This window comes from Nothobranchius furzeri, chromosome 17 (genome assembly GCF_043380555.1).
Source record: "Nothobranchius furzeri strain GRZ-AD chromosome 17, NfurGRZ-RIMD1, whole genome shotgun sequence".
In the NCBI taxonomy this organism is placed as follows: Eukaryota; Metazoa; Chordata; class Actinopteri; order Cyprinodontiformes; family Nothobranchiidae; genus Nothobranchius; species Nothobranchius furzeri.
Genome location: NC_091757.1, coordinates 20,909,145 through 20,924,422, shown reverse-complemented (window position 1 = coordinate 20,924,422; position 15,278 = coordinate 20,909,145). Strand labels below are relative to the sequence as shown.

The 15,278-nt window shown below is 44.5% G+C and overlaps 1 protein-coding gene across 3 annotated transcripts in view; it reads right to left on the bottom strand.

Moving 5' to 3' along the window:
- The window catches only part of pias2 (protein inhibitor of activated STAT, 2), a 120,433-nt gene that overhangs the window by 90,161 nt on the left and 14,994 nt on the right, over positions 1-15,278 (bottom strand). For all 3 annotated transcript variants that reach the window (XM_070546271.1, XM_070546273.1, XM_070546272.1), the window contains exon 2: positions 377-555. In XM_070546271.1, coding sequence (XP_070402372.1) covers positions 377-488 — 112 coding nt within the window. In that variant the 5' untranslated portion in view covers positions 489-555. The remainder of the gene's footprint in view (positions 1-376; positions 556-15,278) is intronic.

The window sequence follows — 15,278 nt, the reverse complement described above, 5'->3', positions numbered from 1 at the left end:
AGTAATTCCTATTATTTTAATTTAATACTTGCTCGGTAAGCACTTAGTACTTGCTGACAGCTCTCAGAATTCAGACTGCAGTTTTAAATGAGCAATAACAAATAATGGCAGGGAATGAATAATACTATCAATGAAACTGGAGAAATTAGGCTGCCCCATCAACTGGGCAACTGTTGCTACTGCGCATATGGGTAGGTAACGTCCATCTATATTCCAGCCCAGCTCTAGTCTAGATGAAACTAATATAAATGGTGTTATGAGACCCCCCCCCCCCCCCCCCCCACACACACACACACACACACAATAACCCAATAAGCTGCTGTGGTTAGAGCCAACATATAGGACCAAAATCACCCTTCTGGAAACAGAATCAGACCTAGGCTGGAAGGCTTGATCAGAACATCCAGCACATCATAGAAGGGTAGCGGTTTCATCTGTACATCAGGGTGGACAGGGGGCACGAGAGAAGCAGGCTGCTGCAGGTTCATCCTGATGTCGCACCACACGGCCGTTTCTCCGGTCAGGAAGCCAAGGGATGTGTTACAGGGCTGAATCCTGTTAACAGATATCAGGTCAGTCAGACTGGTTCAAATCTCAAGTCACATCACCCCCGTTAACCAGCAGTTTCATTGGCTGCAGATAAAGTTCAGTCATTTACAAATGACTACGGGTCAGCCACATTAAAGGCCCTGGCCCTACTCCTCTTTCTCAGCTCCTACAAATATCTACACCCCCGTATGCTGAGATCCTCAGCCTCTATTGGCGCATACAAATTAGTAAGTAAATTTTATTTATATAGCACTTATCACAGACATAGTATCACAAAGTGCTTCACATAGATCAAAACAAAACGAAACAAAGTTATACAATCATAATGACCTCAAGACAGAAATAGATTAACAACAGATTTAACAGAGTTAAAAATAAGAAAAAAAAAGATTTAGGTAAAAGCAGCTTTAAATAAAAGGGTCTTCAGCTGTTTTTTTAAAGTGTCCAGACTGTCAATGCTGTGTAAGGATAAAGGAAGATCATTCCAAAGTCAGGGTGCAACAGTCTGGAAGGAGCGATCACCTCGACTTTTCTATCTGGTCTTTGGGACTTCTAGAAGGTTCTGGTGGGTAGACCTGAGGGCTCGGGTTGGAGCAAAAGGCTTTAACAGTTCAGTAATATAGGGAGGAGCTTGACCATGTAGAGCCCTGAAAGTTCTAGTCAGGACTCTAAAATGAACTCTAAAGTTAACGGGTAACCAGTGCAGAGACATCAGAATAGGAGTGATGTGTGCTCTTCTGTTTGCTCCAGTTAGGAGCCTCGCTGCAGAGTTCTGGACCAACTGAAAGCGGTTAAGGGCTTTTGTGTTAGAACATGCTCAGCGGGTTTTGCTGAGCCTTAAGACAATCTGCATGCTGTGTTTTCTTTTCCACAAACAAGTCTGAAGAAACCAGCAGGGGGCAGTATGACTCCTCATGATCTGAGGGCCTCTCATTCTGACCTAAATTTTGCTCCTAATTCTGGTCACACAAACGTCACCTCTGGTAAACTGGTTAATAACCCTTCGCAGGAAAGGTCAGGTCCATACCTGACAACTAAACCACTCTCTCCGGTCGTGTATCTGATCAGGATCACCAAACGCAACAAAGATCCCATCTACAGGTGCTGGCCAGTAAATTAGAATATCATCAAAAGGTTGAAAATATTCCAGTAATTCCATTCAAAACGTGAAACTTGTACATTATATTCATGCAATGCACACAGACCAATGTATTTCCGATGTTTATTACGTTTAATTTTGATATTTATAGGTGACAACCAATGAAAACATCAAATCTGGTATCTCAGAAAATTAGAATATTCTAAAGGCCAATGAAAAAATGTTTGTTTCTCTAATGTTGGCCAACTGAAAAGAATGAACATGAAAAGAATGTGCATGTATAGCACTCAATACTTAGTCGGGGCTCCTTTTGCCTCAATAACTGCAGTAATGCGGCGTGGCATGGACTCGATCAGTCTGTGGCACTGCTCAGGTGTTATGAGAGCCCAGGTTGCTCTGATAGTCGTCTTCAGCTCCTCTGCATTGTTGGGTCTAGCGTACTGCATCCTCCGCTTCACAATACCCCATAGATTTTCTATGGGGTTAAGGTCAGGCGAGTTTGCTGGCCAATCAAGGACAGGGATACCATGGTCCTTGAACCAGGTGCTGGTGGTTTTGGCACTGTGTGCAGGTGCCAAGTCCTGTTGAAAGGTGAAGTCTGCATCCCCATAAAGTTGGTCAGCAGCAGGAAGCATGAAGTGCTCTAAAACTTCCTGGTAGACGGCTGCATTGACCCTGGACCTCAGGAAACAGAGTGGGCCAACACCGGCAGATGACATGGCACCCCACACCATCACTGACGGTGGAAACTTTACACTGGACCTCATGCAACGTGGATTCTGTGCTTCTCCGCTCTTCCTCCAGACTCTGGGTCCTTGATTTCCAAAGGAAATGCAGAACTTGCTTTCATCAGAAAACATAACTTTGGACCACTCAGCATCAGTCCAGTCCTTTTTGTCCTTGGCCCAGGCGAGACGCTTCTTGCGCTGTTTCATGTTCAAGAGTGGCTTGACACACGGAATGCGACACCTGAATCCCATGTCTTTCATGAGTCTCCTCGTGGTGGTTCTTGAAGCGCTGACTCCAGCTGCAGTCCACTCTTTGTGGATCTCCCCCACATTTTTGAATGGGTTTGTCGTCACAATTCTCTGCAGGGTGCGGTTATCCCTAGAGCTTGTACACTTTTTTCTACCACATTTTTTCCGTCCCTTCGCCTGTCTGTTAATGTGCTTGGACACAGAGCTCTGCGAACAGCCAGCTTCTTTAGCAATCACCTTTTGTGTCTTGCCCTCCTTGTGCAAGGTGTCAATGATTGTCTTTTGGACAGCTGTTAAGTCAGAAGTCTTCCCCATGATTGTGGTGCCTTCAAAACAAGACTGAGGGACCTTTTAAAGGCCTTTGCAGGTGTTTTGAGTAAATCAGCTGATTAGAGTGGCAGCAGGTGTCTTCTATATTCAGCCTTTTCAGAATATTCTAATTTTTTGAGATACCAAATTTGGAGTTTTCATTAGTTGTCACTTATGAATATCAAATTTAAATGTAATGAACATTGGAAATACATTGGTCTGTGTGCATTGCATGAATATAATGTACAAGTTTCACGTTTTGAATGGAATTACTGAAATATTTTCAACCTTTTGATGATATTCTAATTTACTGGCCAGCACCTGTATTTATGGGTCCGCAAGAACAAAATCAAACCCCACAAAGGTTCCACACATTTGGATGTTATTACAACCAATATAGCTGACTACCCAACTCGAAACGTGCCAAAAGGGAGGTAAACTTCCGTCCACTCTCACTGGGTTCTCTGATTCAGGTCACGTAAGTCCTGTTGAGTGTATGTGTGTGCGTGAATGAATTTCATGTCTAAACATATCATGCAGACTTGGTTGATCTTGGCTGTGGTTGTGCTGTGCTTTTTCATAATCATGTGATTTAAGTTCATAACAGTTCAAAGTGACTAACTCCACTACCTGTTATGTCGATCCAAATTTAGTTTTTCTTTATTTTTCAATTTCTAGTGATTTTGATAACTTTTGAAGTTTAATCTTTTGATAACTGATTTCAGTTCAATTTTTATGCTTCAGTTATTCACTAATCTTAATTCGTTGTGGGTACATTCACCTGTAGGTTGATTACTAACTTCACTGATTAACATTTTTAGTGCTCTTTGACACTCACATATCTATCTTTTTATAGAATTTTACTACAGTAATTAAGTGATTACTTTAAGATTAACTTTGTTAATTTACCTCTATGGGCTACATCCATTTTTGACCTTCATTTTGATAAAGAAATTTTACTTAGTGCAGTGATTTCTCCCATACGCAGTATAGGGTTTTATTACTTTATTCTGTTAGCACCACATTTTCCAGCACACGTAGTGTATTGCATCCATTTCTTCACTTCACAGTACATGCAGGTACTCACAGTGCCAGGTTTATTTTTGTTTGTTGTTTTGCATCAGGCGCCATCTTCGTGTGTCTACCCTCAAGTGCTTGTGTCTGCTCTACTCCTCTCCTGAGCTTCGCCATTGGTCTTCGCTACCTGGGGGACCTCTATGCTTCGCTGTTCATTATTTAACTAACTTTACAGACACTGTGTGTGTGTGTGTGTGTGGGGGGGGGGGGGGGGTCTGTGCTGCAGCAGTGGAGGACACGTGGCTGTATCTGCACTGTGCTGGTTTTTTCCCCATGTCCTGTCTGGCTGTGAAGCAAACAGAATTGATGTCTGAATGCTGGTGACAAGCCTTACAGATTTACTCTCAGGTGGAGCATCAACGCTTCTGCTTTACTGTCACGCCTGATACTTACTTAAAACTTTATTGTTCTTTTTTTGGATGCTTTATAATTCCGTCCAGACACGGGGACAGAGGTCAAAAAGAAAGGAAGAGACCGGGGGGGGGGGGGGGGGCACAAAAATAAACAGTCAGTGATGAACAAGAGTCTGCTTCTAGACCTGCAGAAAGAGAAAAACAACACACAACCAGCGTTTCCCTTACATACAGTTGTGGTCAGAAGTTTACATACACTTGTAAAAGATATAATATAATGGCTCTACTGAGTGTCCCGTTATTTCTAAAACTCTGATTTTTCTCTGATAGAGTGATTGGAACAGATACTTCTTTGTCACAAAAAACATTCATGAAGTTTGGTTCTTTAATGTCTTTATTATGGGTTAACAGAGAAAAGTGATCACGTTTGCTGGGTCACAAATATACATACAGCAGTGCTAATATTTGGTTACATGTCCCTTAGCCATTTTCACTTCAATTAGGCGCTTTTGGTAGCCATCCACAATAGGGCTGTCGCGGTAACCGCAAAAATGAAATATCGCAATATGAAGAAGCCCACCGCGCTGCATCATTGGCCACCGCGATTACTGAACTTGATTCAACTCATTGATGCATGTTGAGAAGGATGGCTGCACTGGTATCAAAACGAAACGTTACTTCGCTCCTTTGGGAGCACTTTGGTTTTCAGTACGTCAGCTGCTGCGCAGCCAGAGTCCTCGGCCGAGACAGAGCTGCCACCAGCGGCAAAAATAAATAAATAAATAAACGCTCGGAGACCTGCTGAAGTCCCGGACAAGCACTGCTTCTGCAACCGTCCCGAAGAGAGTTTGAGCCGAGCTGGAGCTCACTCGCTACCTGCAGGAGGAATGCATCCACCCTAAGGAAATCCCCCTGACATGGTGGAGCAACAACCGGGAGAGATTCCCTTTGCTCGCCAGAGTCGCACGCAAGTACGTGTGCGTTAGTGCAACGAGCGCACCGTCCGAGAGGGTTTTCAGTGTTGCTGGAAATGTTGCCACCCCTCTCAGATCCTCTCTCAAACCGTATATGGTTAACATGCTGGTTTTGCTTGTGGGTAACAAGGACGTGACCGAGCTATAAATCACCGTCATTCGTGTGTGTGTGAAAGTGAAATGATAGTGCGCCCCAACCCCCCGCCCCGCGCGCGCGCCCGGTACATGTCATTTTTTATGCTTGATTTTAAACAACTAAACAAAATGGGGACTTGTTTCTTATTTGTTAGATGCTGCAGCCAAATTTGCATTTAAAAGTTTAACCTTCTCCTGAATTTTGTTGTTTTTAAGTTCAGTCGGACTCCGACTGTCGGAGAAACAAACGTTACTGTGATCTGTGTTGTTACTGCCCTTTGATCTGCATTCAGTAAAGTGTTATAAAAGAAGGCACGGCAATTTTTAACCTTTTTTAAATGTGTAAACATTATGTTTAGATAGTACTGCAATAAAAAAAAGAGCTGCAATAATATCGCACACCGCAATATTAAGCCACCCTGAATCACCGCAGGGGGAATTCCTCAACCGCGACAGCCCTAATCCACAAGCTTCTGTCAAGCTTCTGGTTGATTCTTTGACCACTCCTCTTGACAGAATTGGTGAAGTTCAGTTAAATTTGATGGCTTTCTGACATGGACTTGTTTCTTCAGCACTGTCCACATGTTTTCAATGGGGTTTAAGTCAGGATTTTGGGAAGGCCATTCTAAAACCCTTATTCTAGCCTGATTTAGCCATTCCTTTACCACTTTTGATGTGTGTTTGGGGTCATTGTCCTGTTGGAACACCCAACTGCGCCCAAGACCCAACCTTCGTGCTGATGATTTTAGGTTATGTTGAAGAATGTGAAGGTAATCCTCCTTCTTCATTATCCCATTTACTCTCTGTAAAGCACCAGTTCCATTGGCAGCAAAACAGCCCCACAGCATAATATTCCCACCACCATGCTTGACTGTAGGCATGGTGTTCTTGGGGTTAAAGGCCTCACCTTTTCTCCTCCAAACATATTGCTGGGCATTGTGGCCAAAAAGCTCGATTTTTGTTTCGTCTGACCACAGAATTTTCCTCCAGAAGGTCTTATCTTTGTCCATGTGATCAGCAGCAAACTTCAGTCGAGCCTTAAGGTGCCGCTTTTGGAGCAAGGGCTTCCTTCTTGCACGGCAGCCTCTCAGTCCACGGAGATGCAAAACACGTTTGACTGTGGACAATGACACCTGTGTTCCAGCAGCTTCTAATTCTAGGCAGATCTGCTTTTTGGTGATTCTTGGTTCACTCTTTACCCTCCTGACCAATTTTCTCTCAGCAGCAGGTGATAGCTTGCGTTTTCTTCCTGATCTTGGCAGTGATGAAACAGTGCCATGCACCTTATACTTACAAACAACTGTTTGCACTGTTGCTCTTGGGACCTGCAGCTGCTTTGAAATGGCCCCAAGTGACTTTCCTGACTTGTTCAAGTCAATAATTCGCTTTTTCAGATCCATGCTGAGCTCCTTTGACTTTCCCATTGTAGCGTTTGTGGGCGTTTGTATCCAATGAGCCCGATTTACCTGGCCTAAGAGAAGTCACCAGCTGTAGTCACTCATAATCACTCACAAGAAGTTAAGAGGCCATGCTATGAAGCTCAGTTCACTGACACGTTTCTAAGTCACCAAAATTGCAGGTTCATGTTGCTGTATGTATATTTGTGACCCAGCAAATGTGATCACTTTTCTCTGTTAACCCATAATAAAGACATTAAAGAACCAAACTTCATGAATGTTTTTTGTGACAAAGAAGTATCTGTTCCAATCACTCTATCAGAGAAAAATCAGAGTTTTAGAAATAACGGGACACTCAGTAGAGCCATTATATTATATTTTTTACAAGTGTATGTAAACTTCTGACCACAACTGTAGGTGTTGACGTGGCGCCCCGCCACGGCTGAAATCCCAGCGCCACTCCTACAAGATCCCAAGTTTTTTTTTTTTTGCGCTGTTTCCCAAAGAAGCAGTGGGAACTACTCTGTTGTGGCTTGTGATCACAGCCGGCAGGCAGCAAGGAGGAGGAGGCAGGGCAAGGTGAAGTTACAGCATACGTTACTGAGTTCAGATTAGAAAGGTAGCAGTGGATATAATGCTTTTTGGTTTACATGTTTCAATAGCATTAAGATAGATGAGTGTTGACGATCTTGGCAGGGTTTTCCCCAGTGCTCATTAGCCTGGCGGCGTGCCAGGTTTTCCTCCCCCCGCCAGGCTAAGCGTTATTTATGTTAGGGTGACCATACGTCCTCTTTCCCCCGGACATGTCCACTTTTCACTCTCTGTCCGCGGCCGTCCGAGGGGTTTTCCTACATTGATTAAAATGTCCGGTTTTTCATCCAGGAGCAGGGATCGAATTATGGGGGATTAGATATTTTTCAGGGAAAGATCCAGGTTCTGCCTATATTACTGCCTATAATACTATATGGGTTGTCTCCTCTCTGCGCTAGATTTGATGATTTATTTTGCCATGTTGTATGTTCAGGGGTGGACCTTTAAAGTGCCCGAGCGCCAATGGCGCTAAATTTTCTCATCGGGCGATCAATAATTGACGACTTACCACCCAGGTGGCGCCCAAGCCTAGTTTGTCATTTACATACCGGCATTCACCTACATCATGAATGCACCATGTAGAAAGCCGCTGTTTTCGTTTTGCGCACGTGAACCTGCACGCCTCTAGTCACGTACTGCATGCCTCTAGTCATTTTTTTTATTTTTCCCCACCTTTTCTAAATTTTTTTTACTGCCATCTTTCCAATGTGAGAGATATGTGCATTAGCTAGGGTTGTGAGAGATAAACCGATGCGACCGGATATTCTGTTAAACAAGTGAGATATTTGGGTGCATCGGTAGCAGCCTCATCAATCGATAGGGAAAAGCCCTGAACTCATAGATGAATTGATTGTAGAGTCATCGATCGAATATCGCAAGATTTTGAGTCGGTTGGCGGCATCGTACGTAGGCCAGGCTCCAGAATCGCTAAAACATTGCGAGAGCTTAAACTACCCCGCAAACCCAAAGAAGAAGCAGCTACCCCGCTAAACACGATAGCTGCCAGTGATTAGCTGTTAGCTCAAATGACAACACGAAAAATGGAGGAGGCGGAGACCGACAACGTTAGCCTGGGCTAAAGAGGTGATAATACACCGAGACAGATTTTCAACGCACTGGGAAAACAAAAATCCAAGGTGTGGACCATGTTTGGGTTTTATAAGACGGAGGGGAGGCTCGACAGAAGCCATGCTATTTGTTAACTGTGTAGAGCCTCGTTGACCTACTCCGGGAGCACTACAAATCCAGACCAGCATGCAAAGAGAAAACACGGTGAAGAGTACAGTGAGTTCACCGAGCAGAAGCGTGCAGGAACCAGTGGCAAACAGGCAAGGACGGAGAACGCCATTCCTACTTTTTTCCAGCGACTTGGTCAAAACTCAGCACGCGCTAGGGAAATCACGGCATCAATAACACGTTTTATTGCCAAAGGATTATATCCTTACAATATTGTCGAGTGGGAAGGATTTCAAGATTTGATTCATACATTAGAGCCCAGATATAAGATACCGTCCCGAAATCATTTCACCAACACGTGTATGCCAGCGCTGTATGCCCAGGTTAAGAGCCAAGTTGAAGAAAAACTGGCAAAAGCAGAAAGAGTGGCAATAACTACTGATGCTTGGACGTCGTGTGCGACTGAGTCATATGTGACCATCACAGCCCTAGGGCTGGGGGTAAACGATTATTTTTAAAACGATTATTCTGACGATTATTTTATCGAATAGTCGACTATTCTAATGACTATTTAGACAATTAATCTAATGATTATTTTTCTATTGCACAGTTAATAAAAACCAAAAAATCTCTAATAAATTCCTCAAAAAAATTGATAAATTGTTACTGTAAGAGAATAAACACTACAGGCCTCCCATTTTGTATAACACTGCTTTTATTGTGTTGCGGTTGGTTATGTTCTGGTGACGTGTAGAACTTGGGAGTGCAGGCTGCTGCCTGAGAGGTGGTAGAAGATGGAGTGTCTCCATGCTGCTTTGTTTTGGTCACTTATGTGCGTGAGGCGAGTGGTGTTACGACTCTTCCTGGGGAGTTTGGCTCGTGTGCAAAAAGGAAGGGACAATAATGGGATTTAAAAGTTAAAATGATGATCAGGTTTATTTACAACTACAAAAATACATAAATCTTTCCATCCACAGGTTGGGAATAATAAAACTAATTCTGCCTGTGGGGAATTAAAACAAAAGTACAAATAACTAGGAATGTCCCACTGGGCAAAGATTACAGGGTTCTGGACCAAAATAAGAATCTCCAAAGGTTCAAACTCTAAACTGGGTGGTTAAACCAAACTAAAGGTGATATTTTAAACTAAACCAAAAACCCACAACACTCTAAATGTAATAAAAGGGAGATCTACACCACAAAAAAGATCAACTCTCAACCAAAACGTAACAGCTTATCCAAATGCAAGAAGCTGTTAGCGAAGATGCTAACAGTAGCTTTACCAACGTTAAGTTCAAGTTACCAAGTTTAAATAAACCAAAACCACCCAGCAGCAAACAGACCAGCACGGAGGAGAGACTGCTACCACCAAAACAGCTCTCCTAATGTCTGAAAGAAGCTCCTTTATGAAGGAAGAAACGCTCCCGGTGATTTTCTACATCTGCGGTAGAGACGGAGCAGCGCATCTGACCCCGGAAGTTGTTGTCCGTTGCCGGGAGACGAAGGCGGTCAAAACAGGAAAGGAATCTAGTAGCGGCCGGACATTATTCCGGGTCTTCGGTATTTGGTGGAGATGTTAGTGAAGGCGGAGAAGAGGGCGAACTAGAGGAAAAACATGCAGATTCCTCTTCTTTTTACAAACTCCTGCGGATGCAACAAGTGGGCGCGGTGCGTCGACTACCGGATCTGACGTCGACAAATTTTTAGAATCGAGCCGTCGACGTCATCGAGGCGTTGCTACAGCCCTACAAAGCCCACCACATCGCTCCGGATTGGGAGTTAAATGTTTACGGCTTACAGACCCGGGCATTCAAAGGATCCCACACTGGGAAGAATGTAGGTGCTCTACTGAAACAGGCATGTGCTGACTGGAAGATTCTAGAAAAAGAGCCAGCCCTGGTAACTAACGCCACAAACATGGTTTTAGCTGGCGTGGATGCAGAAATGACTCCTCACCTCATGTGCTTTGCACACAATATAAATCTGGCCAAAGTAGCAAGGTTGCTGGAAAAGGTGACAAGAGTGGTTGGCTTTTTTCACCACAGTGTCAGGGCAGCAGAAATTCTACAAGACTAAAAGAAACAACTTGCTTTGCCTACCCACAAACTCATCCAAGATGTCTCCACCCGGTGGAATAGTACCCAGATTATGCTTGAACGGATACTTGAACAACAGCCTGCCATCTCTGTTGCACTCATGTCCAGGGATCTCAGAAGTAGGGATGCACCGATCAGGTTTTTTGTTGCCGATCACCGATACCGATATCAAAGAATGCTGATCACCGATACCATTCACCGATACCAATCACGTGGATTGGCCAGAAATGTTCTACAACATTATAATGAGTGCTACAAACTACATAATCTGGGAATAAAGGAAATGCAACCTAATCTAAAATGGTCTGTATTAGGGTTGTCACTGTGCGAAAATTTAACCTCACGGTTATTGTGACCAAAATTACCACGGTTTTCGGTATTATCGCGGTATTTTTTTAAACGTGCTACATTTTCACACAATTAAATAAACCCTGTATGTCAGGAAATATTGTCCTCAGTTTGTGTCTAAATTTTGCCTAAAATGTGTTATTTTGTAATTATGTTGTTTATTTGTTTACATTTTTCCCTTTAGTCTTTAAAATACCAATATTCGCCCATAACTTCTTATTTTATGTCTGTTTGATGTCATCATTTTAAAAATATTAGTTCAGATGATACTCAGTACTCAAGTAGCCTTCTAATCAGATACTTTTTTACCCTTACTTGAGTAATAAACCCTATATCAGGAAAATATTGTCCTCGGTTTGTGTCCTTCCAGTGAGCTTTGCAGATTTGGGAAAATGTAATCAGGCAGTAATCGTTGTTAAATTCATAATTATTCTCGGAGAGAGATCAACTCTTATCTGCCCCTGGGAGCCCCGTAATGCATAGCGTCATTTCAACATGGGGGTGTCCGCGACACGGTTTATATGTAGGTAGCGGCGCTGCGGCTGCTTTATATTAGGGCTGCAACAAACGATTATTTGGATAATCGATTAATCGGATGGGGTCTCGACACGATTAATCGATTAATCGGATTACATGGGGAAATTTTTAAAAACTGCTAGGGAAACGTTATTTCTCTCCTTCCTTCACTTTATTAAACACAACATTATTAGAAAACAGTTCAATAGCAGAAAAACAACATGCCATCACCTAAATTGTCTTTTAAGGTGTATAGACAGAGACCCTATAAGCTACATCTATCTGTGACCTAAAATGCTTGGTCCAAGTTAAACAGCTTAAGGGCAATTGTCATCTGTTTTGTTTAATCTCATCTGTTGACATTTATTATAACTGGGGATGTCAAACAACTAATTTTTAAATGTAATTAAACATAGGCTGTGAATTAATCAAAATTGATCACTATTTCCAAAACTGACTGAAAAAATACCAAATAAAACAAAAGTAAATGAATGCCATCCTCCTTGCGATGATGCCCTGGGCAACTGCCATAAAGTCACATCAAGAAATGCTGCTGATCATTCCAATGATCCCAAATAGACTCACATTAGGCCACATGAAAGCAACTGAACCCAAAAATATATTAACCAGCATATAACTGCACTCTCACACAACACGCCTGCAGCAACAGTTAGGACTCCTCCCTCCCTTTTAAAAGCGTTTTTGCTTCCGAGGACATTGTGGTTGTAAAACCACATGCTAGTAGTCTGGCCCCGGTGTGATCAACCAGTTTCTGCGGGAATGTGACGGCGGAACCAGGGCCAGATTAACACTTTGTTGTACCCTGGGCAACAATATTCAAGGGCTCCATCATCACGACCCAAGGATCACCATAATGTGGTCACATACAGAATATTTTACTGTAATATGCAGTAAATATGCTCAATACTTGAATGCCTGACAACACGTAACCCGCCCAGAGTAACCTTTGACCCACCTCGTGTGGACTGACCAATGAGGAGAGGGTCTTAACTTGAGGCCCTCTCTTCATTGGTCAGTCTGCATGAGACTGACTCTCAACTGACGTTCAAAGTCATAGGCAGCAAAGCGTCTCTGTGCAGCGCAAAAGCCCGGGTGGACAGTTTGTTTAATAGGGTGACCATATTTCCATTTCCAAACAAGAGGACAGGGTATCTGTGCCTATGACGTCACACTATGGCAACGCCACACAAACCACGTTGGGACCCATTTTTTGTAAGAACTAAATTAATATCAGATTCTGCCAACAAAAGGGCTCTAAAACAATTCATATGTAAATATTTTGGAGATTTATTGCAAAATCTCATTTTTCTGCTTTAGTGCTGCAACAAGGTTTTATTAATAATAAATTATTATACCTTTTGTTTTACTACAGCATCGGTAAGCTTCCTGTGCACAGATTATTAAGGATGCTTGTTTCAGCTGTGAGATTAGACGATAGGATCAATGAAAAAATAAGTTGTCACACACTCCATGGAAACTTACAGAGAATCCACAAATAGTGGCTTTCAAACGGTTTTGTTACTTTTTGCAAGTTTAGAAAAGCAGCAGATGAGACAGCATGTCTGATAATTTAGTTTTTCATCTGATAATATTAGAACATGTCAGTAATGTCTGAGGGGCTTTTATAAACACTACATAACTAACACTACTGGAGAGGGTATGAATTACACAGAGGCTTCTGGGGAGACCAGTTATTTGGGGGGGGGAGCATTTTGCCTTGGCCCCCAAAATGTCTTGAAACGGCCCTGGGGGTGTGACTGAGTTTTGAAGGTGATCTGAATTGTATCAGATGTATAAATATGTTTTTACTGGTAAAAACGTGTAATGGAGATAAATCTACCTACATTTTACTTTTCAACACTTTGTTTTCTTTTTTTTATTTAACTATTTCCTGTCCTGTCTGTCTCTCTTCTTCCTGCATCTCCTCTAAACTCTCCAGAAAATCTGTTGCCTGGATTCTTACCTTTTCACCTCATCAGCTACTTTTGAGCAGATCAAAGGGATCTCCTGACCGCAAAGCTCAGAGCGCGTTTTCGATGTTGTGTGAGGTGACATCACCACAGCACAGGTGATGAGCTCCGCAGTAGCGCGCTTCAGGCACAAATAAGACAGAAAATAGAGAACATGTGCAGACATGAACGATCGTGTGCTAATTATAGTTTTTTGGTTGCGCCACTTTGAGAATGGACCATGCGCTGGAAGCAGCTGCCTGGATCGCTGCGCAACAACGCGCTGTGCCGCTCTCTGCTCAAAAGAGTCCAAAAATGATATAATATAGAAAACTTTTTCCGGGTCCCCTGATGTGTAGGATATACAGCTCCCCCATAATTTGATCCCTGCTCCTGGATGAAAAGCCGGACATTTTCGTCAATACAAGAACCCGCAGTCCGGACGCCCGGACAGAGTGAAAAGTGGACATGTCCGGGGAAAACGGAACGTACGGTCACCATAGTCCTCATAAAGTGGGAAATTATAGATACAGTATTTTGCTCGTGCCCTGGGCCCTTTAGAGTTCGTGGGCCCTGGGCAATTGCCCAGTTAATCCGGCCTTGGGCGGAACCGGTTCGCAGCAGCGCAAGTCTGCCAGCTCTCCCTCGCGCTGATCTGCCGGTACCAGCTCTCACTCGCGCTGATCTGCCGGTACCAGCTCTCACTCGCGCTGATCTGCCAGCTCTCCCTCGCGCTGATCTGCCGGTACCGGCTCTCCCTCGCGCTGATCTGCCGGTACCGGCTCTCCCTCGCGCTGATCTGCCAGCTCTCCCTCGCACTGATCTGCCAGCTCTCCCTCGCACTGATCTGCCGGCTCTCCCTCGCGCTGATCTGCCGGTACCGGCTCTCCCTCGCGCTGATCTGCCGGCTCTCCCTCGCGCTGATCTGCCGGCTCTCCCTCGCGCTGATCTGCCGGTACCGGCTCTCCCTCGCGCTGATCTGCCGGCTGTCCCTCGCGCTGATCTGCCGGCTGTCCCTTGCGCTGATCTGCCGGCTCTCCCTCGCGCTGATCTGCCGGCTCTCCCTCGCGCTGATCTGCCGGCTCTCCCTCGCGCTGATCTGCCGGTACCGGCTCTCCCTCGCGCTGATCTGCCAGTACCGGCTCTCCCTCGCGCTGATCTGCCGGCTGTCCCTCGCGCTGATCTGCCGGCTGTCCCTTGCGCTGATCTGCCGGCTGTCCCTCGCGCTGATCTGCCGGCTCTCCCTCGCGCTGATCTGCCGGCTGTCCCTTGCGCTGATCTGCCGGCTGTCCCTCGCGCTGATCTGCCGGCTGTCCCTCGCGCTGATCTGCCGGCTCTCCCTCGCGCTGATCTGCCAGTACCGGCTGTCCCTCGCGCTGATCTGCGGCTGTCCCTCGCGCTGATCTGCCGGCTGTCCCTCGCGCTGATCTGCCGGTACCAGCTCTCCCTCGCGCTGATCTGCGGCTCTCCCTCGCGCTGATCTGACTTGCGCTGGTCTGGAAGAGTTGTGCGACACAACGAATCGATGACGCAATTCGTTGCCAACGCTTTTAGTAATCGATTTTCATCGAATTTATCGATTCGTTGTTGCAGCCCTACTTTATATAGCAACTCGTTGCATTCTCCATCAACCCAAATCCTCGGATCACACATTTTAGCTAAAACGCTAACGTTAACTTGCCTTGCGTTGACTGTAGAGTTGTGGGTGATG